Source organism: Aptenodytes patagonicus, chromosome 1 (genome assembly GCF_965638725.1).
Source record: "Aptenodytes patagonicus chromosome 1, bAptPat1.pri.cur, whole genome shotgun sequence".
In the NCBI taxonomy this organism is placed as follows: Eukaryota; Metazoa; Chordata; class Aves; order Sphenisciformes; family Spheniscidae; genus Aptenodytes; species Aptenodytes patagonicus.
The window spans coordinates 120,771,717-120,798,729 of NC_134949.1; the positions used below are offsets into that span (position 1 = coordinate 120,771,717).

Genomic DNA, 27,013 nt, shown 5'->3' on the forward strand with positions numbered 1-27,013 from the left:
CATGCAGCTACCTGCAGCGCCTGCACACCCATCCCACCACCACGGTGGAGGAGACAGCATGGCCAGACTCAGTGCTCCACGGGCAGCAACGGCTCATCAGCGAACGCAGCAGCTCTCCTCTACCCGCCCCGCTCGCTGGGAAGATCCCCCTTGGCGGATCCCGTCTGTGGGGCGCCTGCTGAAAGCGGGAAGGGAAGCAATCCTGCATGCAGGCTGCTGAGCTCCTGCAAACCTCCAGTCCCTCAAAGCCAAGGGGCGAGCTCGGTGCCATGCTGGCTCTCCATGGTGGAGGACATGCAGGGGCAGGCCTGCACCCCTGCTGCGCGTGGCACCGAAGACGGGCAGCCATGTAACTTGTGCTGGTGGGAATGCAGCGGAGGGGGAGAAGAGAGTTACCACGACTGGCTGTTCCTCCTCGGCCGATAACTACCGAATACTCAGAAACCCTTCAGCCCGAGCTTGCCTCCCATGTGACTGGGGACAGGGACGGGATCTGCACCGCACTCCCGCTGGGCATGGCACCATTCCCCTGGCCATCACCCACCGTGCTCGGGGTGAGGAGGAGACACCCCCCAAGCAGAATCTGTGTAGAGATGTCTAGGGGGGCTGTAGGGCCTCAGTCCCCCAGGAGGGAGCTGGGCACCCGCACTGGGTGGCAGACAGATGGGTTGTCTTTGATGCATGCAGCGGCCACGCAGAAAGGCTCTCCTGCAGTCCACATCTCCAGGGGGACTGGAGCCAGACTTGCCATACAGATCCCTTTTCTGGAGCTATGAGTCAAGGGTCTCAACTCCTCCATAATCCTCAAGCACTCCCCTCCCACTCCATCAGCTTTGCAGGTGAAGGGTACAAAACTTACAAAAAGCTGCACATCTACCAGGATCACTGGCACAGGACAGTGGTGGGTGCAAGTGGCAGGGAGTGGGGATCCTGGAGGGTCTCCCAGAGGGATGCAGCCTGCACCCCGACTCACAGTATCGCCATCAAGGCCTGGCATGCAGCTGATAAGGAGCTTCCAGTTTGGTTTCCTCTAAAGCGATGCCCGTTCACACATACCGAAACTACTCTGTGCGTTGGATCAATGCGTGGCAAAACAGAGGCAAGCAGTTCATTTTAAAACCTCTCTACAGCTCCAGAATAAATTGGTAGCGTAGACGCAGCCTTAACGCACAAATGTCAGGTGAGATTCTCTTTTATTCCTTTGAATCTTGTTTCCTGTCGTACTTTTGCTTTTTCTTTCTGTGAATTCCTCACAGCAAAACACGTTAAGAAAGATGGTAACAGGGATAATATGAAACTTATCTGTACTGTTTGGAGCAGGCTGTCAGAAGCCATTAAACATTACCATTAACAGTGAAGACAAATATCAACATGATCTCCAGACAAACTGCTTTTATTGCAAAGATATCCATTACTTTTATGGCAGGTTTTTGACAGTTTTAGAGTATATTGATTTAGTGCATCTTCTACTTTTTCCTTTACATGCGCATTATGCATTTCAACTACACTAAAATAAAATTACGGTTGTAAAGTGAGGCATTCAAAAGTTAAGGAATATAAAATTTAAATTCACCTAGGCGAATTTAATTCAATCCCCTTGTTAATCTATTAAAAAGACAGTTATTCTGTCTTCTGCATCTTCTTCCTTCAATGTGTTTTTTAGTGAAAATCATAAAATTGCTGCCATTAATACATAATTATGCATAACAATCCTTTAAGCAAGGATTTGCAGGGACTTTGGAAAATCTCAGTCGGCACTAAGCTTCTTCTGTCAGTACTAAATGTACACGTCATATATATTTAGTAACCTGAGCTCTTCATTAACATAATCTTTTTCTGCCAGGAGGAAAGAAAGAAATCTCTGTTGAGATACCGAAACTGTATATTTCACTGTCTGTTTGTCTAAATAGCTCTCCATTTCTAGAAGTCTTTTCAGGCTAGCTGCTGTTAATCAATAACCAAATATTTGAGGATGTTTGCTTCAGGTATGGGATATTGAGACAGAGCTGGAAAAGGGCTGAAAGGGTGACAAGCCATGCATAATTTTCTACTTTTAGTTAAATCATTAATGTTTATTACCTGCATTGCTGACATTTCTAAAAATATCACTCATATTCCAACGTCAGCGTGACATTAGAAAAAAGAATTTTTAGATAAACTTCATGTTAGTGAAATGTCATAAGGTCAAAAGAGATATGGAGGAAAAAAACATTTCCCTTCATGTTATGGATTGGCCAAAACAATGAAGTTCTGTTACTTGCACATTTTCTTATTAAGTTCTTTCAGTCTCCCCGAAAATAAGTGAAAACCTGCATCTTAGCTGGTAATCCAAGACGTACATCGAGCTGCTTGGTATATTAAAACGGCGTCGCAGGCTACTTGAGATGGGGAGTGCCTGTTCTTTCCTTCGTTATTCATCCGCTCACTCATCTTCTTTTCCCAGCAGCCAGGTTGGCTCACCCCTGGAAATCTTCAGCCTCTTGTTATGGCAACCAGCTGCCAGCTCCAGCATCCACCGCTGTCCCCAGAAAACAAGTCCTTAGCCGAATTCAGCTGTTTTTCTGAACATCTTGCTGCTGGCTGAAGACTTCCATCTTTACCTCCTCAGATCACGGGGCTTCAAAAGATAAACTCCCTGTTGGTTCCCGACCTGTTCTCTTCCTTCTTCCCCTCCATTACAAGATACTACGTTTGCACTAAAACCAGACTTTTGACTAACTTCTGAACTTCTTCTCGTTTTATCTCAGTAAAATCCTCTTAGACCTAGAAAAAAGTCAAATTGTTTGTACTTTATGAAAATGTATTTGGGTAACTTTCAGTAAAATGTTAACTTTTTAAAAAGTTTCATGGATCTTTGGACGCAGCTTATGTTGCATGCAACTAGTTCAAAGGGAGGGTTTATAAAGTTATATATAGTGTGTGAAGAAAGATGACTCTTCTCCTCGTTAAAAAGTGCTTTTGCCATAACAACAGTCCTTATAAAGTAACTGCATTTTGATGCTTTTTCTTCTCTCGGGAAAACCACTCCTTTGCTTGCTCTGTCCACATCTGCACAGAGCCAGAAATTACACTGGAAATAAAACATTTAGTAGCCGTTTTACTTCTGTTCCTGGGTTTTTTTGCCTCTCAGACTGGCAGACCTGGGAATGCTGGGAAGACATTGTGATCAGTCATTTATGGGGAAAAAAAACACCTCATCTTTCACTAGTTATCTTCCTAGTTGGTTAAAATGCAGCAATTCCACAGCTTCCCATCCACTCTTCCTTCGCCAGAACACCGCTGGTAGGCAACGCAGGGCCTAGGTTGGTAGAAAACCGAAATGAGAAAGCCACAAGGAATGGAGGAGGACGGAAGATGCTGCGCAATTTTAAATTAAGTAAGATCTTGTCTCCTTAGCAAAACCATTTACAAACATGCCAGTAACGAACAAGGGTTAAGAACGCGATGGGGTTTTGGGGGGTTGGGTTTTTTTATCCCCCTATTCTAACGGGTGTCCCATCGCTTCCGAGTGAAGAGCGGCCAGCTTCAGAAGGCCTGCGGGGAGCCCGCCGCCATCCCAGGTGGCACAGGGGCTCCACAGTGAAGCAACCCACGCCAAGCCCGGCCTCTGACCGCTACCAGCATGCCGCAGCGCCGGGCTGACGTTATTCAGCCTGCTGACGGCTGGGGAATTCGCTTTTTCCCGAGTGCCGGAGGTGCTCGTGGGCGGGTGGAGGACAAGCACCCTTGCCCAGGTACGGCCTCTTACTGCGGCATCGGCGGCAGGATAAACGTCAAATTTGCCTTTAAGGAAGACGCGTCTCGCACGCGGCCGGCTCTCTGTGGGCGGCTTCGGGAGGAGGAACGCGGGCCAGGGCCCGCTGCCCTCCCGCTTTCCCCCCGCCCACCCCCCGGCGCGGCGGCAGCCCGCGGGCCCCGCCGCGGGCGCGGGCGCGGCCGGTAGGTGGCGCTGCCGGCCGGCCGGCGGGGCGGGGCTGGCTGTGCCGCCGCCGCCGCGCGGGCGGCCCCGCGGGAGGGGGGCGCCGCCGCCCGGCCCCCGCCGCGCTGGGGGGGGGGGGGAGACCCTGGGCCCGCTCGGGCGCGCCCCGGGGACCGAGCCGGGCTTCTTCAAAGGGAAGGGTAAACCTGTGCGCCTCGGGCCCTGCCGGCGCCGAGCGTCACCCGAGAAACCACCCGCTTCGTCCCCGCGCCCCTCCCCTGCTTCGTTCCGGGCGCGAGGCCGGAGGCGGTCTGCAAATCGAGTGGGCGCGTCCGTAAAGGACGCGCCCTGCGCCCTGCTTGAGGTTGTACGGCTTCTGTGCTACGGGGGGTGGTCTGCGCTGTAATAATTAGCCTCCTTGGCCTTTAAAGCCATTAATTTGCAAAGAAAAGTGTCTTTGCTGACACAAATTCTACAGACGTTAACTTACGTGGCTAAAGGATTCTAGGGCGTCTTTCTACTCAAACTCCTGGCTTCTTGTTTGTTCGCTTTTGGGGGGAAAAGGAAGTTCAGTCAGATCCAAGTTTAACAGTTAAGACCTCTGACACCATGAAGCATTCATGTCTGATTTCAGTCACGGGTTTTGTGTTGTTTCTTTGTTTTTCCAGAACTGCCAGTTCAAACAGCTGCGGAAAGGATTATCCTATCGCTTATTTTTCTTCCTGTTCGCTTCTGTATCTGGAACTGTGACGGAGTTCTTAGCGCTAGGAAAGGCAACTCTGGTTTATACACCGTCACCAGGTGTATAAACATCACATCCTTAGCACAGCACAGGCAGAGAAGGAAAAATGGTCTTCGGGAATGAACGCTAACATCAGCATTAACTAGAAAAAACCTCATCTTCTGATTATAACTCCATACGTGGCTATTTGTAAGGTCTTAGGCAAATCACATCTTCTCTCTGCCTCGTAATCTCCGTCTATAAGCTGTAGCTAAGTGCGAGATAAGCTGTAGCTAAGTGCAAGAGTTGACTATGTGACAGGTGGGTAGGGAAAAATAACCGATGAGCAAAAACCTCCCCGCTCATTTTATACCTTCATGAAAGCATTGTTCTGATTTGCACCATCTCCAGTGAAAGGAGAATGAATGGTACTTTGTAGAATTACATCAAGGCAAAATATTGTATTTGGCATTTAAATTCCAAGTTGATAGCTGTTTTAGAAATGCCTGAACCGGGTAGTCAGTGCCAAACGCTACACTTCTCGTATTCTGCAATATTCTTCAATAATTGCTTCAAGACTCACACAGAGAAAACAGCGCACGATGAAGGCTGTTACTAACCCTTCAGTCAAAGTCGTATCATTTGTCTGTCTGATTTTTTAAAGTTTCAAAGCTGGTTTTGCTTTGTTTTCCGTTGTAGGAGTTCTTGGTGCGAAGCACCACTTACATATTCGCCACAGCTCCTGAGGTTTGTAGGTGGGCTATGTAAGTAATAACAGTCAAGGTGCAGTAAATTTCCTGAGGATTAATGACCGGCTGGGAGGAGATGAAGGTCAGCAGCACAGCCAAGGATCATTAACCCAAGCTGGTCATTAATCTCAAGAACTTACCTCGTGCCAAGGTCGGTATCGTTATTTTAAGCTGGAAGTGAAAAAACCATGGCCATATGAATTTTTATTTGATAGGTTTAAGTGTAACATCTAACGTATTTTAGAAAAAAATTAATTTTGTTTGGCAGAATTGCATTAGCTAATCAGCCCACCAGCCCACCTTTCAGTGTTTGATTAGTTTTGCTTTCTTTAACATATGTACTGGACTATGACAGGCAGAAAGGATTTAGAACATTTTTCTTCCATGTACAATTGCTGTGGACCTATTAAATAGTGGCCTTGTTTATGTATCTATTTACAAGTTCTGATTTTCAACCCAAATTTTATCTCCCAGAGTTTACTGACATCTCTCATAAAATATTCATTTGACTGAACATCTGTTCAAGTTATTAGAGTTTTGAAAGTGATGTTTCAAAAGACTGTTGTTTGTAAAGTGAGGGTATTATAGAGAACTAGAGGGCGCCTACAATTTCAGGAGCACTTACTCCCTTTAGAAAGCAGTACTCCCTTCAGAAGAAAAATAAAATGGCAATTTTGATATCCAACGAATATTCACATTCGCATTTATGGTCATCTAGTATTTAAATTGACACTGCCAATTAATCCTTTCTGTAGCTATTCATCCTGTTTCTATGTCAGTACACATATGCTGGGCTTAAAAGACTTTAGATTCGCCCTGATGAGGAAGGGTCCAGCCATCAGCTCAGCGGCATGCTTTACGAGGGCAGACTCCCCCCCGCACTCTCCTGAAATAAGTCTCCAAAAAACAGGTGCTGCCAGTCCTTGTGTCTAGGCACCGAAGGTGCCCCAGGAGATCCAACGTCCCCCAACTCTTCCGGCACATTCCAATTTACCATTGGTACAGGTGACAGCTGAAGAAAACACGTACAGACTCAGGAAAAGGAAAACAAACTGCAATTTATCTTACACGATACAAGAAATAGATCTTTCTAAAGCAAGTAACGTTTTCCTTGTTTCAATGTGGAGCTTGCCTTCTGTTTTACAACGTTTCTTTTTGCTAGGAAATTTGTCCCGGCAGTTCCTCCTCTACGTCTCAGCCTTTGCAGCTTTAAATCTCCACTCTTTTATTTCCCTCTCTGCTCCCAGCTGGGGATTTGCTGCTGAAAGGGACCGAATGGATCTTTGAGTTCAGTCCTCCAAGCTTGCATGCAGCTGTGCAATGGACGCAGATCTACAGAGCTTTGACTACGTTTGACCCAACTCACCACAGATCACAGAATATCTTCCAACATTTCTTACAAACTTTAGCTCTAAGAGACCAAAGCGAGAGTGTAATGTGCTACACAAAGAGCGCAGGAGCAACAAGGATCCATTGCAGCAATTTTACTTGCTCGGCTGTATCCTGCTTCCAGCTGAGGTCAATCTGCAACGCTTTAGAGCATGGCTCACCAACCAGGCACCCTGAAGATTTTAGTACAATTCTAAATCACCTCATTTATTCTTACTGACATATGTTATGTCTCTGCTTGTAACATATTTTGAGTACTTCTTTTTAAAATATATTAACAGGTGTGCATGTGAAAAGCGGACAGCTTAAGGAGGTTGTTGTTGCTGGACAAGGACCCAATTTGAGTGTAGTCCAATGAAAATTTTACATTATGTAGCCTTACAAGCCAAAAAATAGAGTTCCCCAAATCTCACATTCTGACTGTAGATCAGCCTAACTCAGCCAGAAAGAAGCTAATCTTCAGGCTCCTTCCCACAATATATTTGGTTTCTTCTTTCAGTCATGCTTTTTTGTATCCTCTTCTACTTTTCCCTAAAAAAACCTAGGAAACATTTTTAAAGAGAAGTCTTGATGTAAAGTTATTTGAAAACCTGCATAACCCATGAAATACAGGATTGCTTCATTATTGATTAAGTGCTAGCAAATGTTTGTTGCTATGGAAAGCCATAGCAAATGTGGACTCCCACCCACAGCCCTTAGCATTTAGACAGACTATTTTGGTGGCGGTCTTATCTTAACTGTCTTGTAGTGTGACAAAGTCCTTCATTATGGGCCAAATTTTGCTATTCTTTTTTTGACTGAACAACGTATGGTTTCAGAAACGATTCTACTAAAATAGCCTCACGTGAATACCTATGACCTGAACTTTTACAGTGTATACTCATCAATCATCTACAATATATACAGCTATAGACAACATATATATTTCGCATAACATCAGTGCGTTTTTCCTAAGTCTGTCAAGATGCTTTATTTATATAACTCTCAAGAAAATCTTTCCTCTGAGGTGCCTGACGACATATTCCATCCAGTACCTACTAAGCTTGCTACATCAACATCCAGCGTTCTGGTAGACAGCTGCCTAACCCCCCCGCTTTTGAAGCATGACTGTAATGGAGTATCAAATGTCATTGTGAAAGACATTTCAAGGTTGTTTTGAAAGGAAAATCCTTTCCAGTATCTCTTATTAGATTTTCATACTAAAATACACACAGGGAAAACTGCCACCCCAAACATAATTACATGCAGATTTTGTTTAGTTTCTTAATAGTCACACTTTCCTTTACCGACTATAGGAACACATTAAAATTGTCCAGGAAATAGTATAGATAAGAACATGCTGGCCAAACGTTCCTGATATATCCAAACAAAAAGAGAAAGAGAGACATAACATTGACAAATGCAAGAACCACAGCCTGCCTAATCGAGTATCGGTGTCGGTGCAATCAGTATCGGCAGTGTCGGCCAGAACACGGTACACAAAATCTTCTACAGGGTGGGTGGGCGGGTGTTCTCCCTGACATTTTTACATGTCACGGGAGTATAATAAAGGGCTCCCAGGCAAGTTTTCAAATGACAGCCGGGAGGACCAGCTCTCTGGTGGAAGGACAAGAAGAAACGGACACAAGCTGAAACAAGAGAGGTTCAGGCTGGATATAAAGAAAAAGATTCTCGCCCCGAGGACAGTCAAGCAGTGGAACCAGTGAGGTTCGGCAGGCTCCGTCGTTGGAGCGTTTCAAGACTTGCCTGGAGAAAGCCCTGAGCAGCCTGGTCTGATCCCAGAGATGGCCCTGCTTTGGGCAGGGAGGTGGACCAGAGACCTCCTGAAGCCCCTTCCTGCCCGAGTGACTCTTTGATCCTGTAATTAGAGGCCTTTTAATAGAAATAGTAAGATAAAAAAAAATCAGCTCAAACCTTCTCACAATGTTTGGTTGTTCTTAGGGAACAGTCCTTAAAGATGACTCGGTTCAAACTGAATCACTTTGCTTAGAGAGTTTCTCCTGGTACTCCTGGTGTAACCTGCTTCAGCGAGTCAACAGAAAATGACCTTTTTTCTACTAACGACTCTCAGTAGTCACTCCTAATGTAGAGTTAAAACTAGAATTAAAACTAAGTGCATAATGTTTGAATAACCTGACCGTTTAATAAATCTTACTCTAAATGCCCATTTGTGGACAGCTGCTTTTTATTTGAAGCAAAGGCATTGGTGTCTTTTATTGCCTGTTCCTTAAATAAATTGCTTCAAACTGTTGGCTTCATTTACATATTTTGAAAATCAGTTCTATTACTTAATTATATACTGTGGAAAAAAATATATTGCTTGCCTTTAAGTTTTATGGGTTCCTGAGAACTCAATGTTTCAGTTTCTTCAGTTCACACAATGTAGTTTTCAGCATTCACTGCTTTAAAAGCTTCAATCACATTTTATTCTTACTCTTCCCTTCTCTAGCATCTAATCTATTCTCCAGAAAGACAGTCCTTCCCTGGCTTCAACAGCTTTCCATCATCCATTTATGAGCTTCTTTACAAAACCAATACACAATAAATATGATTATATGCATGTAAAAATATATATATGCATCATCATGTAACATATGTATATACAATATCATTTTTACATGCCATTATATATATGTATGATTATAATATTTCCAATTTTATTTTCTTTCCTATTCTAACCTAAGCTATTCCTATGCTATCTGTTGCATGTTAAACGGATTTTCACTGATTTTCCATGACAGCGATCGATTTTCTGAAGAGTGACAACAAATTTACTCTGAAATGTATATGGACAATTATAATTGTTCTGTCCAGTTTTTCTACCTTCCGTTTATGAACACTAGAGTAGCTATGACTCTGCTGAAGTGAATAAAGTTATAATAATTTAAAATAGGTAAAGATTTAATCTGCTATATTTATACCTACTCAGATGCCTACGATAAGACAAGATTGGTGTTTATTATCGTTTTCTCTAACACTGACTAATTTAAATAACCGACTGACTGTAGTGTTGCTGCTTCTCTGTACAGTCCTGTACAATGTCATAACTATTTCAGGTAATTTGAGCGATTTGTCAACCTGTTTTTATCCTCGAAATTGAGCACATATCCTTCGATTTCCTTGTTAAACCTTCTCTAAGCCAAAAAGGAAGGTATTATCTCTGGCTAGCTCATAGACTTCACTGTTCGATCAAACGAGGAGAGAAAGATGTAGCAACCACAGAACCTTCTGGAAGAGATGCAGGAAAAACCGTCCCTCTTGGGATAACTTCTGATTTATTCAGTCACTTCTGCTTAGCTGTTCAGTAAGTTCTGTTTCACTCCAGTTCCAGTGGACTGACACATATAGAAATTATCCGTTATTCATGTAATGAAAACGTCAGTTCAGCCCGAGTTCTGAAACAGGAGAGATTTTTCGTCCTTTTTAGAATGTGTTTGCTGAACATGTATCCGAGATTTTTTTCTATTGTATACAGCCTTGGGAGAAATGCCCTTCTAGCCAGTATGTTTTTCTCCTGTGTCACATTGCTCCCTGCAGATACATACATTTCATTAATAATGTAATTAAAACCCAATGAAAGTCTCTGTACTATGTATGCATATATTCCAAACAGCTATTTCTTTGGTAAATTCCTTGACATGATCCTACTGAGCCTGACTGCACTGCAATTTTGCTATTTGTAAGAGATCCCAAATCAACCCCTTACATCTTCCTGTAGGTGATGGTTCTAGCGAAAACGTACAAGGAATACAGCTACATTTTAGACTATCACGAGTGCTGCTGACAGACTAACACGGTGATTAGAGTAATCCACATTATTTTTAACCTTTTTAAAAAGGACTCCCGATCTTTTATAATTGTCAAGAAGGAATTGCCTTGTGACTGCACATCATTTTCCTGTTTTCTTTCTCTCTGAATTCTCCATTCGGAGTCTTTGGACACAAAATAAGAAAGCACACTCAAAACTAGCAGTCATGATAGAGACTTCTCTTCAGTATTTGGGCAGGCAGGAAGTAAGGGAGTCTCTTATCTTGCTGGTTTGTTTGTCAGAAACCAATGCAATAAAACATTTTTTAGCCTTATTTACCTCTAAAAACGAACAGTTTAAAATGGCAAGAAAAAGTAGAAATGCCCTGAAAATAGCTGAAGGAGCCAATCTGCCTGCAGGCACATTGTTGTAGGTTCTTGGGGAAATCAGACATCATTCCTACCCACTGAAGGAGGCAATGTTGGTAACCCAGTTATAAAAGAAGGCTCTGCTACAACTCTGCTGCTTGAGGCGTGTGGTTTAAGATGTAAATGAAAACCAAAGGACTTGATCATTTCTGACTGAAAAATCCCAATTCCATTTTTTTGCATTAGCAGTAGGTTTTTCCTAGATTTCTGGCCTACATCCAGTTAAAACAACTATATATGACTACTTACCTAAAAATTCTCTTTCTGCTCAGTTGATTATGGTATTATTCATTTTCTCTCCTGAAGTGTTGAAATACTTTCGTACACTATTAAAAAGTTCCTTGCCTTCTCCCTGAGGTAGCTGCATTTCAATGATGAGTGATATAACTCCTTCAATAGAATAGTTTGTAATTGGTTTGTGAAGTTTAATATGCACTCTGGGACCTTTTCAGGAAGGGCTATAAACAAGTATCTGTCATTCTTACTCTCTAATATGTCATCCCTGGACCTTTCCTTAGCAGGTCTAAAAATTCCACAGCTGTGATTAAATATTACCATGCCACAGTGTATTGAAGCAATGTCATGATGTAAGGGCAAGAATTTTCATCAGTCAGTAGGGAAGCAAGGGAGCGAAAAAAGATTCAATCTATTCATCTTAGAAATACACAAGAAAGAACAGTGTGTAAAAACCAGCATTGACTCATCCGAGTATCTATGGAGAACGGGGAGTCGAAAAGTTTTACTGGAGTACTGACTCCAAGGTTTGGCTTTTGGTATGGTTAGGGAACTCAGTAATACGATTACAAAGGAAAATGTAATTGGGAAATGTGACACTTGGAAAAAGAAGTTAATTATCCAAGGACTAGAAATGCGTAATGTCCGAGTGTTCCTCACATCAACAGTAGCACAGTTCTTTGCTTAATAGTCAGGGAAGCAGTAAAAAGATGGTACTACTTGTGACTTTGCTAAGTAATGAGTATGTTACTTCAAGGATGTCAAGGGAAATAACCTTACATGACTGACCATAGAATAATAACTAAACAAAGGATAAACAAAACTAGGTCTGTAACTAAAACCTACTAGTCTAAAATGACAAGCTTTAATAATTAAGAGAATAATTGAATGAAATAAATCAAACTATGGAAGGGATTTCAGGATGTGAATGTGAAAGAGGTCTTAATTCAGGTCAAAAGGGGATGAAACCATTTGATCGTGGTTAAAGGTGGAAGCATGGGAATGAATGCGTGCAGGAACAGGCTTCAGACCTAATTGGTTAAATAACCATCTCAAGCAAGATATTATGAATATGCAGAGTGTCAAAAAGTAATAGAAAAAAAGACTGATCCGTAAAAAAGTTATGTCTTAGAAGCTAGGAAATAAAATGTAGAATAAGAATTGTTAAAATCAACCTGAAATAGTCTTAATGAAGATATTAAAACACAGAGCAAAAAGTTTTGCATGTGTGTTCAAAAAGACAAGAAGGAAAGCAGCAGGACCTCTGTACCGTTAAGCTGGGATAACGATTAGAAACAACAGGCGGATGACGATTTTGGCCATGATGGCAAAGGCAGTACATCTTGCTACACTACTGCAGCGTCTGTCGCCATTTTTAAACAAGAAAAATGAAGCACAGTGAATCTACTTAGACTCCCATGCAGCTTTTGATGTGATGTTACGTGGAAAAGTATGAACTAAGCTGGAGATGATGGAATTGGCAGAGGAAACATGAGGTGAACGAGAAACTGAATAAAGGTTAGATAGTCATACATCATACTGAAAAGGAACAGTATCAGGTTAAAAGTAAGTCACTAATGGTGACTTCCTGAAAGATCCATCTTGGGGCTGATTTTACTTAGTGTTTTTATCAATATCCTTGACATCACTCTGATGACAACATGCAGTCAGGAGACATCAGACGGGGGAAAAAAATGACCAGAACATGAGCAACAGGCATGCAAAGTGGACCAGTAAAAACAATAAAACGCTACAGAATTCTCACTTTGTAGCCAGTTGTTTGGAAACCATTGAGGAAAAACTGAGGAAAAACAGCTGATCACAAAATGGGAAAATGCTAACATGATCCTGGGACGTACCAGGAAAGTTCCAGGAGAGATAATGAAGCTAGTAAATTCTGCAAAGCATCAGTAAGGTGTCACCTGGAGTATTTTGTACAAGTCACATTCAGGGTGAAGTCAGACTTGAATCCATACGCAGAAAGTCTATAAAAGTGGTAAGAGAAATGAAAAGAATGTCTTATGACAGGAAACTTTTAAGAGCACATCTTATTTAGTCAGGCAAAAGAAAGGCTGATGAGAGCCTTCCTTTGTCTACAAATCCGTCAGGCAAAAACTATGAAAAGAACCGCTTAAGCTTACATACTTGCTAGAAGAGTGAGTATAAAACCTATCACCACCGCATTTAGGCTGGGAATTACAAGGTTGCTAATAATTAGAGCACTAATTGTTATAATAGCTTTTCATCAGAAATATTGATGGCAAGAAACCTAGCTGCTTTTAGGAAGATACCTGCTCAGTTTATGATGTGGTTGCCTGCTGTGCTACATAGGTAAAGAGATTTCTTCCAGGCCTCTTTTAGCAGTTCTGTCCTTGCAGTGATTGTGGTAGCTCCACTTCCTCAGATGCACCCAAACAGGAGTATTCACGGGTCCAGCACAGGCCTACATCTCTGCCGGGACGCGGAGGGCCAGACACAGCCATGAAATGTTTGAGAAGTCTACGGTGGAGACCTCTGAGGGCTGACAGGCAGCTAGGAAGTTACGGGTTAAGCATCGCTGTATGAGAGGAACGGCACCGAATTCCAAATGGGATGGAGCCATACAGCTTAGTTAGTGTAAACAAATGGTTATGATTCCTGTCAAGAACAATTTTTCATCTCCACAAAGCCTAGTTTAATAACATGGCACAGGCACCACTGAAAACAGGAGTATTACCTTTCCAACAATTTCCCAACATTGAAATAGAATCTGTTTTGGCAAAAACAGTACAGCTGTCTACCAAGAAAAACATTTTAGGTAGTTATATAAGCAATAAATGTTTTATAAAATTCACCCAGAAGGACTTACAAGTATTAAAAAAACCCCAACAATAATTAACCAGATTTCGTAAAGTATGAAACAGCCAAAAATAACAACCAGTACAGCTGAAGATGGTGAAGTCATTTCTTCTACTGCACTCCAAAGCCCGACCACCTGTAGAGATTAAAAAATGTATCCAAATAATTAGTTTTCCTAATATGGACACAGTGCAAAATTCTGTCACTTAACGTGACTTCATTTTACCAAATTAATAGAATTTTATGCAAACTTAGTATGTTTTACAAGTACTTGTTCCTGATTTGTACTGATTTGTGTGTACCGATTTTTTCCCAATGATTTTGCAGAAGCAAATCATTGGGAAGATGGATGAAATGAAGGAGTATCTACTGGGTTTCCTTTTGCAGTAAAAAAATGGTATTGTCTCCAGCCAGGCTCCTGCTCACTACTGCCCCCTGAAGCAGCCCATCTTGCTCCACCGATGATGGAGGTAATTTAGGAAGAGCAGACATTGTTAACCTGTGTCAGAACCCGCCATTCTGACACAAAAGTGATAATCCTACTCTGCATCAGCCACGGGATTTCCAGTAAAGGAAACCATTAGTATCTTCTCACAGGCTAAGAGCTCGTTTAGTCTATATGCAGACACCATGCTGAAAGACAGAATAACTCCTGTCAGACCAGGGTCAGGAAAGAGCATGGCAAGGACACAGATTAGGAGGCAACAATGGTTAATTTTGTCAGCGAAATGAAGGTTGAGATGGGTTATGACAACACTTCATATAATAATTATATTATTATTATAATTATTATTATAATTATAATAATTTGAATAAATTCAAAGAAAATAACTTTTTAAACTAAAAGGTAACACTCGTACAAGACCAGGTCCATGAATAAATTTACTCTGGAAACTGAAGTTTTCTGAACCTCTGAGTTTCTAAAATTGCTTTACATGCTAGACGGTGGAGCAAGGAACCTAAACTGTTTTGAGGTAAAGCTTGATGGTTTCATTTCTGTGATCCTTGAGTTAAAATCTCCCCTTTGGATCTCTGATTATTAATCTCTGGATATCTGATTGCATTGACTTATCCCAAAAGACTGGACATAAAGGACACCTGCTTACTACTGGTTGATCATAATTCTTTGCAGGTATTTCTGGTATATTAATTATGATTCTCCATAATTTCTGTTGGCTACTTGAAAAGGCATTGGCTTTGAGGCTAAAGAGTAGCATGTTGATTTTACTTGGAAACGTTGAAGGTGGGCCTTACAGCTAAAGGCAGCCGGAAGGCAGGATGCACTAATACTGAATTTTCAGCCAAGTCTTCCAGATACCTGGCTGGTGAGCTGGGGTCCAGCACTTAGGTCAGGTAACACCCGTCACCACATCTGCAGTGGGAATGGCGTTGTCCCCTGCTGTAAGAGTCACGGAGATTCAGCATTTGCTGATCTTTTTTTTGTCGGTAGCGTGCAGGCATAGTCCTTTCTCTAAGAATTTACCCAAACGAACTTGTTACCGCAAGGACCAAGTATATTGATGACACCTTTTTTTCCTCACATGGGTATGTGGAATAGCTGTTCTATGAACTTTCAGGACAAAGTACCTATTTCACAGTTCTTTGCAATGCAAGGTAAAGGGTGAGACACCCCCGCATGAAGCAGGAACTCCCTTTCTGTGTTTTCCTATATTCCTATGCAAAGCTGACCTACGGTGGATACAGAAATGAACAGAATAAACCTGGCTTCAAAATGAGTTAGCTGCATTTATGAACTATGAGCTGCTCAAAAATCAAGTTGTTCTTCTGCGGGAATGGAAGATATCCCCTGTTTTACAGAGGCTGTTTGCAGTTGCAAGTGAAAAATGGAAATTGGTTCTCTTTCCCTAGTTCCAGAGCCAAAAATGGAGGCTAGCAAACAAGACACACCTCAACCCTTAAATGTACTTAAGGCAACAAAGATTAATCTACTGGATTAGTCATGTTCTTTTTTTTTTTTTCCCTTCTTTTCCCAGAACTGATGTTCCTTGAAATTACTATAACATTTTAAGATTCTGGCCTGTTTATCAGCATCACCCTTTTCCTTCATTGACCTAGACACTTATCTCACTCTCAGAATTTGAGCGTTCCGTGCATTAATAATTGAACACGGACATTTCATGGGAATTAGAGCTCGTACCCCTCTCTCCCCTGCTTTTGATCAGAATTTGTTTGCTCATTTCTGTTTTGTTGTGCAGAGCAGATCTTTCTGATCTTCTGATCATCTGATCTTTCTGGTCTTCTGAAAGATCATCTGATCTTTCCTCTGGCATTTCCCCTCAATTCCCCGTTTTGCAGAGCTTCATTTTGATTTGAATTTGGGAGTTCATTGGCTTGGACCTAAGGATGCTGTCAAGCGTCGCTGGCAAAGAATCGCAGAAACATTTTCTTTCATAACTGGAAAAAAGGGCCTCATTTGAGTATCGATGTCAGTCTTTCCCCTGTGTGCTTCGCTGTAGAACTGCCACACAGAAACCTCCTCAGCACCTCTTTCGTTCGGCTTCCTGCTAACTTCCCGTGCAGAGGTGGTACTTCTCACGACGGAAAAGCAATTAATTTGGGAAGCTGACACAAAAGCAATCGGCAAGAGCAGCAGGTCCCTTTCACGTCCATCTTCAGGGACGGCCAGGTGGGGGTCTGTGGCGATCGCTCCGCTCACCTAAACTGACCTTTCCTGACTAGCCAAGATCCGTCATGCCGATCGCTTAGATCAGCTCGATGAAACCCGACGCTGGCATTTCACCGAAAACGGCTCTTTTCAGTGGAAGCCGACGCTGGAACGCCACCGACAGCGAGGCCAAAGGGGAGGCCGCGTGGCCAGCGGCCGCTAGCCCCGCGCTAGGGGCGGGGCCAGACCGGCGCCCTCCCATTGGCGGTGTCGGTGTCGCGAGCACCCCGGCGCGCCCGGGCCTCCCCGCGGCCGCGGGAGCTCCGCGCAGCCCAGGCCCCCCCCGCGTGGCGCCAGCGCGCCGCGCAGAGCCCTCGGCCCCGCCCCCTTTCCCGGCCGCCTCGGCCAGGACGGATGGGCGCGCCTGCGCATGCGCGCCCCGGGGCGGGAAGGGATGGCGGCGCCCGCGCTCCCTACCCCGCGGTACGACCACGCGGGGCCGCACGGGCCGTTCCGGGATGTGTACGAGCCGGCGGAGGACACCTTCCTGCTGCTGGATGCTCTGGAGCGGGACGCGGCCAGCCTGAGGGAGGCTCGGTAGGCGCCGCGGCGAAGGGCGTGGGAGCCGCCCTCGGGAGCGGCCAACTGGCGGGAGGGGCGGGGCCAGCACGTGCCGCCAGGGGCGGGGGGGGCGGCGCTAACGGCTCCCCGCGCGCGGGGAGGGGGGGAGGGAGCTGCCCCGTCTCTCGGGCCCGGGGTTTCTGACGGCTGGGGAGGGGGCGTCGAGCCCCGCGGCCGCTTGTCCCTAGGGCGTAGGCCCCCGAGCTGCTGCTCGGGTTTCAGGCCCTGGTGGGCGGGGGGAGGCGGTGCCCCCCCTGAGCCGCCGCCTCGGTCGGGCGGCGGGCTGAGGGGGGCGCGGCAGTGCAGGGCCCGCCGCTCTCCTCAGGGTGGCTTCGGCCCCCGCTTGTTGGCTGTGGGGTGGCAGGTTGGAGGGTAGTTGCAGGAGCGGCTGGTACTCACTTTGTTGGCAGCAGCACGCATTTCAACGCGGTAAAACGTCCGCGTCTCAGCCCTGAAGAAGCTACAGGAGTTGCAGAGCTGCTTGGGTCGCTGCCCAGCGTCAGCGGCTGTCATCGCCACAGCTGTCAACATACTTGTAAACGCTGTAGAAATCGCCCAAGGAGTTAATCTTACGCGTGATTATTTTGAAATTGCCCGCCGCTGCTGTTTGTCCAGAGCTAGCTGAAGCTCTCCTGAGGTATTCTGCATTTCAGTCCTGCTTTCGTTGTGTGGCTTCATGGCGGTCTTCCACAACTTCTCTTGGAGTTCAATCTTGCTGCAATAAACGTGTGATAAATGCAGTAGAAAAGTAGCCTGTACTGTTGAGATTGTGTAGCTAATGGAAACTTTAACGTTGGGCGCAGGGGAAACATACGTGTTTCCCGAAGTGGCTTGTGATAACCAGGAATTGTCTGTATGGGCACAAGTAGACCCGGCAGCTGTTACGAAAGAGATGACATTATGTGGGCTTTGAGGGCCGTATGATCAGCAAGTATTTCAGCCTGTTTGGGAGAAGGGCACTTTGGCAGCAGGTTTCGTAACAGTCTTAACTAACTCTGCATCTGCTGCAGGTGCTCTCACACGTTACAAATAAAAGTCATCCAGAGTTTCTCTCTTTAGCGTTGAGATTTGCCTTGAAATAGGATCTGGATCTGGCGTGGTTTCAACATTTCTAGCTTCTTCCATTCTCGGATCCAGTGCACTGTACATGTAAGTATAACAGCACTTACTTAAACTGTTGCATCCAATAATAAAGAATACTTAGCCCTCACCTATATACTTTTCATTTTCACATTTTAAAAACTATTCTTTTCATGAAGAAATACTAGCTCAATTCTACAGTTAGGGAAATCAAAGCAAAGAGAGCCTAAGCTATTTACTTCAGGTTCTGTAACAATTAAGTAGTCATGCGATTAAATTCTGTTTTCCCACTTCTTGGACAAGTTGCTAAGTTTACACTTGTGTTTGCCGGGTTGAATCCTAAATTTTAGCCACTGACTAGTCTTACTGAGGTCTGATGACTAACATTAGTTACCTGGGTGTTGGCGGTACCTGAATTTTATTAGAGACTTGTATGCATATATATATTTATGCAGAGCTAGCATTGAAAAGCAAATCCTATACTTCAGCTTTCAGACAGTCATTAAAACTTCCAGTGTAGCATTGAGTGGTTTAGCTGCTGATACCTTGTGTGTATTTTACTGGCTATTTTTTGCTATTTACTTGCAAAGTAAAGGATGCTGGGAAGGATATTTTCACTGAGAGGACATAAATTAGCATGTGGTTCACAGGTTTAGACTTCCAGATACAGCAGCCAGTAACTTACACTTTGTAATATTTTGCTTTTAGATGTACAGATATCAACCCGATGGCAGCTTACTGTACACTGGAGACAGCTCTGCTTAACAACGTTCACCTTCAGCCAGTCATTACTGACTTGGTAAGATAGATGTTTCAAGAATATCTTCTTCATATCTTTTGTAATTTTTTAATACTTATTACAGATACTGAAAAGTAAGCATAAAGTCTGGAACAAACATTCTCTTAATAAGCACGGATGAAAAAAAGAAAACAACAAAATGTCAAAGTGTTTCTGAAAGAAGGGAAAAACAAACTACTCGAGCCCTAAAATTCAAATTTAAGCTTTAAAAATTAATTGAATTAATTTTAAAAATAAATTATGTAGGTATAGTTTGGAAAATGCTGTACAAGGAACTCTGCAGTGACCTCACATTATCATAGGCCTTCCTCTAATGCTATGCAGTTCTTGGTTCTCAACTTTTTCTGATTTAATTAGAAACAGCGTATGTCGTTACTTTTTGTTTCTTACAAAATCTGATACAGAAAAAAGCTTAAGTTTCTCATCTCTTTAGCAAGGTATTTATTTAAAATACCCTGAATATATATGTTTATAAAAGATGATGAAGACAGGCAACAATAAATGTGATATAAAATGGATGAACAACTGCTCGTACTTGAGAACTGAACTGCAGTTGTCACAGATTGGTCATTTTGGGTAACAAGTGTTAACTGATGATAAGTTCAAAATTCTTTTATAGCTAACTTAAATTCTGAACTCAGCAAGAATAAAGTACTACCTTTGTGTCCACATATGTGTCTCTTGCTCTTCTACATCCTATACATAACGTAGTCTTAAGACTATTGAAATTGTTCTGCTATGCACAGGTACTTCTGCTTGATGCTTCTCTTGCACATAGAAAGTAAAGTTTAGTGTTCCTGAGTCAGGCTGAAATGCTTGGAATATCCAGCACTATATAACTGTATTTTTACAAAATGTTTGCATTCTTTATGTTTCCAAAAAAACCCCAAAAGAATCATCAACTTCATCTATAGGTCAAAGGACTGTCTCCAAGATTAAATGGGAAGGTTGATCTACTGCTATTTAATCCACCGTACGTGGTGACACCTTCTGAAGAGGTAGGAAAAATTTGAAATACACAATAAAAATGGTATTTCTACTGTCAGAGGAGAGATGGCAAACCAAATAAGCTCTGGTATGAAAACTGCAGGCTTTTTCTGAAATAGTAAAGGATGTTGTAGGACCAGCACTGTTTTAGTGAAAATGATTTACTAGAGCTGCTTTTGAAGACTATGTGGGAATAAGGATTGCTAGCTGCTGCTTCTCAATACCTAGTTTCTCCATCAAGTATAAACCACGTAAGACTTCTGTTAGGCATGCTAAGGTATTCTTATAGAAGACTTTCAATGGAAAACACATTTGTTCCCTGCACAATGAATATCCTCTGCTTCCCCAGACTTGGGACTCTCAGAATTGGACCCAGGAACACTTAAAGGGTTTACTGGCCACCTTGCATTTGGCAAACAAGCTTATAAAACATTACAGGAAAATACATACAAAGCACGTGACAAAACAGAGCTCTTTTAATTCAGTTTAAGAATAGAATTTGAAACAGAAGTAGTATGTTCATCGTGTAGGAAGTAGTTTTGAAGTAATTTTGCTGCATAAACTAATCTGCTGAATCAAAGTTGTCAGATTTCTAATGGCAGACACCTAAAGGTAGAGATTATGGTGATGTTTTTCTTACAAGTACCACCGACACTTCTATCATTCTGTATTAAGACAATTTTTACTTCCATTCTTCCCAGGTGGAAAGCCACGGAATAGAGGCATCCTGGGCTGGTGGCAAAAAGGGCAGAGAAGTAATGGATAGAGTTTTTCCATTAGTACCAGAACTACTTTCGCCAGGAGGATTATTCTACTTGGTCACAATTAAAGAAAATAATCCAGGTGATCACTTTCCTTGGACACTTACATGTGCCAAACCAGACTTAACACTGGTTAATCAATCCAAATGTTGATCATAGCAATGTTCTGCAGCTTACCAGACTTCAGTAAATAAGTAGTACATAACATCAGTTGAATCTAATGCGTGGCGATAGCAACTAATTGAAGATGGACAGCATGTACTGAAATTCATATAGGTGTTCTACGTCATTTTTAGAAATGCTACAGACAGCTAGAGCGTATCTGCATGCTTCATATGAACCACGGCATCTCTCTGGACTCCTGTGCTTCTCATCTTTCAAGTTTGTGTGGGTGTTTAGACACACACCCTAGAGGGACTTTTACGTAACCTGATGCCTCTGGGAATCCTTTTTCTGAATTCATGCCTTGTGCATCCAGTGTATAGTGAGCTAGACCAAAAATATAAGCAAATTTACCAAAACTAAGAACTCTCTAGGCTAGTTTGGAACATGGTAATACGTAGGTCCTGAGCCCAGCAGCTCTGCAAGACTTCAGTTCCAAGTCTGAAAGGTGAACTGTAAATCTTCTGAACTAAGTAACAAAGTCAGGCCAACCCTTTTTCATGAAAGAGGATGGCACTGTGAACTTAAAAGGCAAAAGCCTTTAGTTGGAAATGTGAGGTCTTTCATTCTGACACGTGTAGAGGAAAGATTCAAACTTGCTCCTTCCGATCTAATGCTTAATGGCTATACGTTATCAAGTAGTTTCAAGAAGAAAGATTATTCTTTCACACCTGATTGATTAGGCAGCTTTTGGGAGAAGGTGCTAGAAATTTCAGTTTCTCCTACAAACTAGTTTCATAATTGAATTGTTCATTGCTATTAATAATACCAAAATACAGAACTTCCATTAGTAAATTGTAAACTTTATTTGTTCTTGGTAGAAGACTACTTTGCATAAAAATTACTGTCTGAAAGAGTAAGAGGACACAGTTCATCATCTTTGCTTTACAGCTTACGTTCAGTGGATACTTTAACACTGCCTCTTATAGCTGATTTCTAGATAATCTCGGTTGTAACACTGCACTTTCAATTACAGATGAAATTCTGGAAACAATGAAGAAATGTGGCTTAGAAGGCACACGAGTACTTTCCAGGCAAGCGGGACAAGAGATGCTTACTATCCTCAAATTTAGGAAGTCTTGATAACTGCTCTTACTAGGCATGCAGAAAGTTGAACACAGAGCACTGAAGTTGTCAAATCAATTTTTAAGCCAAGATTTTCACCCTCTTAAGGTGCATCCTCACTTCCTGATTACTGCAGTGAAATTGATCAAGACTGTTTTTATTCTGGATGTTAACCAGCTATTATCTGTTGTCAGAGGTACAGTTGTCATCTGGCTATCCGCAGGACAGATGTGAGGGAACTGTGAAATACCCTACCTTGTTGCATTTGCACTTAAGCACTAAAGACTTTTTCCTCTATAAATAGGTATTTGTATATTTGTCATTGTGGCTTATTAAAATAATGTACTTGATATAATTCTTCCTGTTTCAACAGCTAGTCTATACCTATGCTGGGTTTAAATGGATATTTGGAATCAGTGTTACACATTTTGACGTAGTATCAGGCACTCTTGCGGAGTTTGTTTCTGTGGTAAGGAAACAGCATACTTCTGAACAGAAAGATGCAGTAAGTGTATCTCAAGAGCTGCGACAAAGGCAAGCTTTACTCTCCTGAAGTCTTCTGGGCAAAATATTGTGGTGACTTTGTTCCCTTTTATGCCATTTTACAGGGAGGGTGCTACTATGGAGATGTAGATTAGATGAAGAGTTCTCATCCATGAAAAGGTATTAAGGGGGAAAAAAACCAAACATATGCTATTAAAAAGGCTAGGTAGCTGAAAACAATGACTGTAAGTAGAGAAGTGGAACAAAAGTCCTTTCACAAAGTCACTATCCAAAATAGGAAGCTATATCCTGACCACCAGACCCTGATGAAGAGCTTTCCTCTGCAGCTTCCTCCCTCTCCCGCTGCCCACAGAAGGTTCCAATACTGCATTGTCCCAGTGGCGTTAGAGACGTGTGCTGTGCAGTGGGCACAGGCCTGTGAGGAAGATGTTTTGCTCACACACAGCACCGCTAGCCCTGTTCGGGAGAATATTCTCAAAGAAACTGACTTTTAAGGGTTTGTGTCAACAGAAACTTAAAGTGATATTACAATAAACCATTAGGGGACTAAGGTCCAAGGTTTTTTTTGTAGGATGCTGAGGCACTAAAAAGACTATTCCATGTAAGACTTCAGAACTAAACTTAGGGACTCTGTACTTACCCAACTTGTACAAATATTAAAAGTTCTTCCATGTTTCGATCTGACCACCCAAAAAACTTCTCTAGGAGACTGAAAAAAGGAGTTTTTGGACAGGCAGAATAACACATAAGAAGGGTAGGTACCGTTTGCAGAAACACGTGACTGCAAGCCTAGCTAGACCACTTGAGGTATTTTACCACAATGGAATGTGAGAAGCTGCTTTTGACTGATACAGGTCAAAAGTCAACGTACGGTGGGCTGGCATAAAAGTTGTTCCTTATACCATCCTGAAGAAAACACAAAAAGGATTGGATAGCAGGAAGTGTGCAGCGGTGATTGTTTTACCTCCCAAGAGTCACCATTCCCCAGCGTAGAAGGCTACTGAAGAGCAACACTGCAATTCAGTTCAACAATTCAAACACAGCTAATCCATCCCCCTTTAGTAACTTTTCTGTCACTTTGTTTTTATATAGATAAACATGAATAGGAACACAAACACACAGTAGGAGGGTTTAGAGGGAAGACTCAGTCATGTTAAGGATGTTATGCAACATTTATGCTATATACAAGAAATTCTAGTACTTGAAAGTACTGAGTGTAAAAAAAATGCGTTTCATTGACCAAAGTGAGGCTAGACTCAGGACTTTGTTGATTCTTACCTTCTGAATAACTTGTCTAAGGAATGTCAGAGTTGAGAAACTGAGAGGAAACTTTGTGGCCATCTATGAAATAGCGTGTTTCCACAGTTTTCCACTGAAGAATTTAAGCAAAGTTTTGTCCTTGCAGCTTACCAACTAGTCAGTTCTGAGAAGTCGTATTTCAATTCGACTGCCTCCTACTTCTAGAACCTTTTTGACTTGATGGCAGACCCTTTGCAAAGCCACACTTCTTTTTTGTTCAGTTTTCCCTTACAAAAAACTGTAAGGAGAGGAGGTTTAATGCTTAGTGATTTTGCTTTTATGTAGTCACGGTTTTTGAGGTTATAATTACAGCCGTAGGGCTGTTTGAATGAACCAAAATGCTGTCATCCTTAGACCGCTCTGGGAGTTTTACGTTGTTAACCGCTTTTGCTAACAAAGTTAGGTTGCTGAGTTACAACATCAAAAGACAATTTTAAGATGTAGTCAAAACATGTAAAAGAATCAAACTACAAGTTTAACAAAAGGAAGTTTTAGTTAATCTGTCTAGCTTTTAGTTATAACTAAAGAATTAGTTTTAGAAGAGGTAATCAAAGATAAAGAAGGGCAGTCATCTGGCATGGTAGATCACAATGCTCAACAGCGTATGCGGTTTTAAATTATAAAGGACAGAATAATGAAAGTCAGAACAGAAGATCAGAACAGAAAGTGTAATAAAACATAACATGCTTTCAACAAAAAACGATTGCACTGGACTGTCTAACAACTGGATATTTGGACAAGAAAATATGTGTCCACTTCACTAAATCATGAGTCAGTTCTCCTGGCCACACTGTATTGCTGTCTGCTGCAACTTTAGCAGAAGCACTTGTCAAAACGCAATCCAAGTAAGAACATAGGCGAGTTCTGCAAGAACTGATTACTATTATGCTACCATCATCCTGGTGAAGACTGGGAACTAGTGACAGGCCAGGTAACTTTTTTTTTTTTTTTTTTTTTGAAACTTGCTATGTCTACACAGAGGTCTGCACGTACACTTAGCATTTGCCAGGGCACACCTATTCCCTTCTCCTAGAAGACCAAAGAACGCAACGCTGTTTCTGGAGAGTTTTGGAGGCGTACTGCTGCATTCAGTGCACATGAGAATAAGCCGCATGGTAGATACAGACTTTCTTCGCAGTGTCGAACTTACCAAGAAGAAAGCAAAAATTCTGCTCCCCCAGGCCCCTAGGCACTGCTCTGTCAGCAAGTACCAGTGTGAAAAGACATACTGCTGCTTCGCAAGCGCCTGCGCTTCTTTGTTCTAACAGAACCAAGACAAAAGCTCTCCACAAGGCTGTTCCTAGTAGACAATTTGCAAGTTAGGGTCTGCTAGAAGAGTTTAAGATGCAATACCTGGTTGACCACAAGTAGCCTTCAGATCAGTTATTGAACTTGCAAATAAGTCATTTAGAATAACTAGTCTTGTCTGAAACACAGTGATGCAATACAGACAATCCTAGAGGTTTAGTATCAGTGATCAGGAAAACAATACAGCTTGCTCCTTAATCTGTGTTTTCAGTTAGACCTTTTCAATACCAGTTTTAAATCCTTTCCATTCTCTCTCAAAAAATGTCAGGAAATCTCTCTTCTGGAAGCCCAGTGTTACCTGTTAAAAATACAGACTTAAGTTATCAACAGCTAAAAATCATTTCTAGAGCTGTCACCTCAAAAGGGACCAACTTTGAGAAAACATACAGAATCTAAAAAAAAACCACCACACCACAAACCAGCTGTTGAGGTACAGCCAATTGAGTACGCTATAAACTTGGCATCTGAAAATTTATACTATTAATTTCTGAAAGTATCACACAGAGGAAGAGACAGCAATCCAGAGACTACAGAGATTGACAGAAGTCATTTATTCCTCCCTTTTTATTGACTTTTCAAAGAAACCCACCACAAATCCCATCCAAGTTAGAATATATTGGTATGCTACTGCTGTTAAAAAAAAAAGCATGAAAAAATGTATAGTTGAAGACAATATTAAATTCTGATACATCTGTCATATTCACTTAGAGTCATTATTATGGGACAGTGGAAGTGCAGTGTACATACAGTGATAGGTAATTTGCCAGCTAATGAAGACATTAACTGAAATAATGAAAACAAGAATTGATCAGTGTGTATGCCTCCTCCTTAAAAGCCAATCGTCACTAAATAGGTAGTGTTTTTCATTGTCATGCAGCAATGATTGTACTCTCTCCACTTATTTGGGCTTTCGAGTTTTCATGTTTTTAGGGTGCTGGATGACTGAGGTTTTTTGGGAAAACGAGACTGTTAAAGGTGAAAGCTCAGTTTATGAACATGTTAATTTAGAGCACACTATGTTTAAATTTTATGCTTTAACAGAAGGTTATCACTCTAGTTCCATGCCTTAATGTCTAACAGCAACAACATTCTTTTTTCCCCATAAGAGGAACTATTATGAATGCGCTATAATAAAAAAATCAAGTCTTTATACCACCTATGTTAAATTTACCTGTTATATTAAGAGGCATGATCTGGGTTAAGTGCATAACACCATGTTAGAATACACCTAAAGTAAGAGGTTTTAATCAACTATGCTGTGGCTTAAACACCACTTTTCAGACGTAACTCTGCATTATTTCTGAATTTTTAACATATCTCAATACCTTAAAAATATACAAATTAAAATAAATTATTATTATATATTTCTTTATATCAAAGAAGAATCTTCAAACTTACAAAAAACAGTCCAGAGGTAAATATGTGTCATATCCCACTAGTCAAGAATTTAAAGTAACTGACATTATTCCAAGCTAGCTTCTTTCAACATACAGTTTATTGCCTCCCCGTCATTTATTACTTAGCTCACAGAAAGAAGACAGACCGTTTTATTTCAGAAAAATGTCTCTCGACAGAGTGGACAGGTGGATTTGTTGCTGGATGTGAACCATTTGTACTGAAAGAGAAATAGAACTATTTAATATAGGAATGCAAGCTGAATTTCAGGAACACTGGTTTATCACCAGTAATAACCATTATTTGCCAATGAATATAACTATCAAAACACTAACTATACTTTGAAAAAAACAACAAGAAACAGTAAAAAACCCCTTTCT

The 27,013-nt window shown here is 42.0% G+C and overlaps 2 protein-coding genes across 2 annotated transcripts in view; one reads left to right on the forward strand and one right to left on the reverse strand.

Moving 5' to 3' along the window:
* The first annotated feature begins 17,085 nt into the window (after positions 1-17,085).
* HEMK2 (HemK methyltransferase 2, ETF1 glutamine and histone H4 lysine) lies at positions 17,086-22,482 on the forward strand. The gene is made up of 6 exons (XM_076352502.1): positions 17,086-17,249; positions 18,333-18,422; positions 19,062-19,152; positions 20,067-20,150; positions 20,841-20,982; positions 22,039-22,482. The coding sequence occupies exons 1-6, from the start codon at positions 17,107-17,109 to the stop codon at positions 22,143-22,145; spliced, it is 657 nt and encodes a 218-aa protein (XP_076208617.1). The 5' UTR covers positions 17,086-17,106; the 3' UTR covers positions 22,146-22,482.
* A 3,284-nt stretch (positions 22,483-25,766) lies between these two features.
* LTN1 (listerin E3 ubiquitin protein ligase 1) overlaps positions 25,767-27,013 on the reverse strand; it is a 32,123-nt gene continuing 30,876 nt past the window's right edge. Inside the window, exon 30 of the mRNA XM_076352494.1 lies at positions 25,767-26,853. Coding sequence (XP_076208609.1) covers positions 26,791-26,853 — 63 coding nt within the window. The 3' untranslated portion in view covers positions 25,767-26,790. The remainder of the gene's footprint in view (positions 26,854-27,013) is intronic.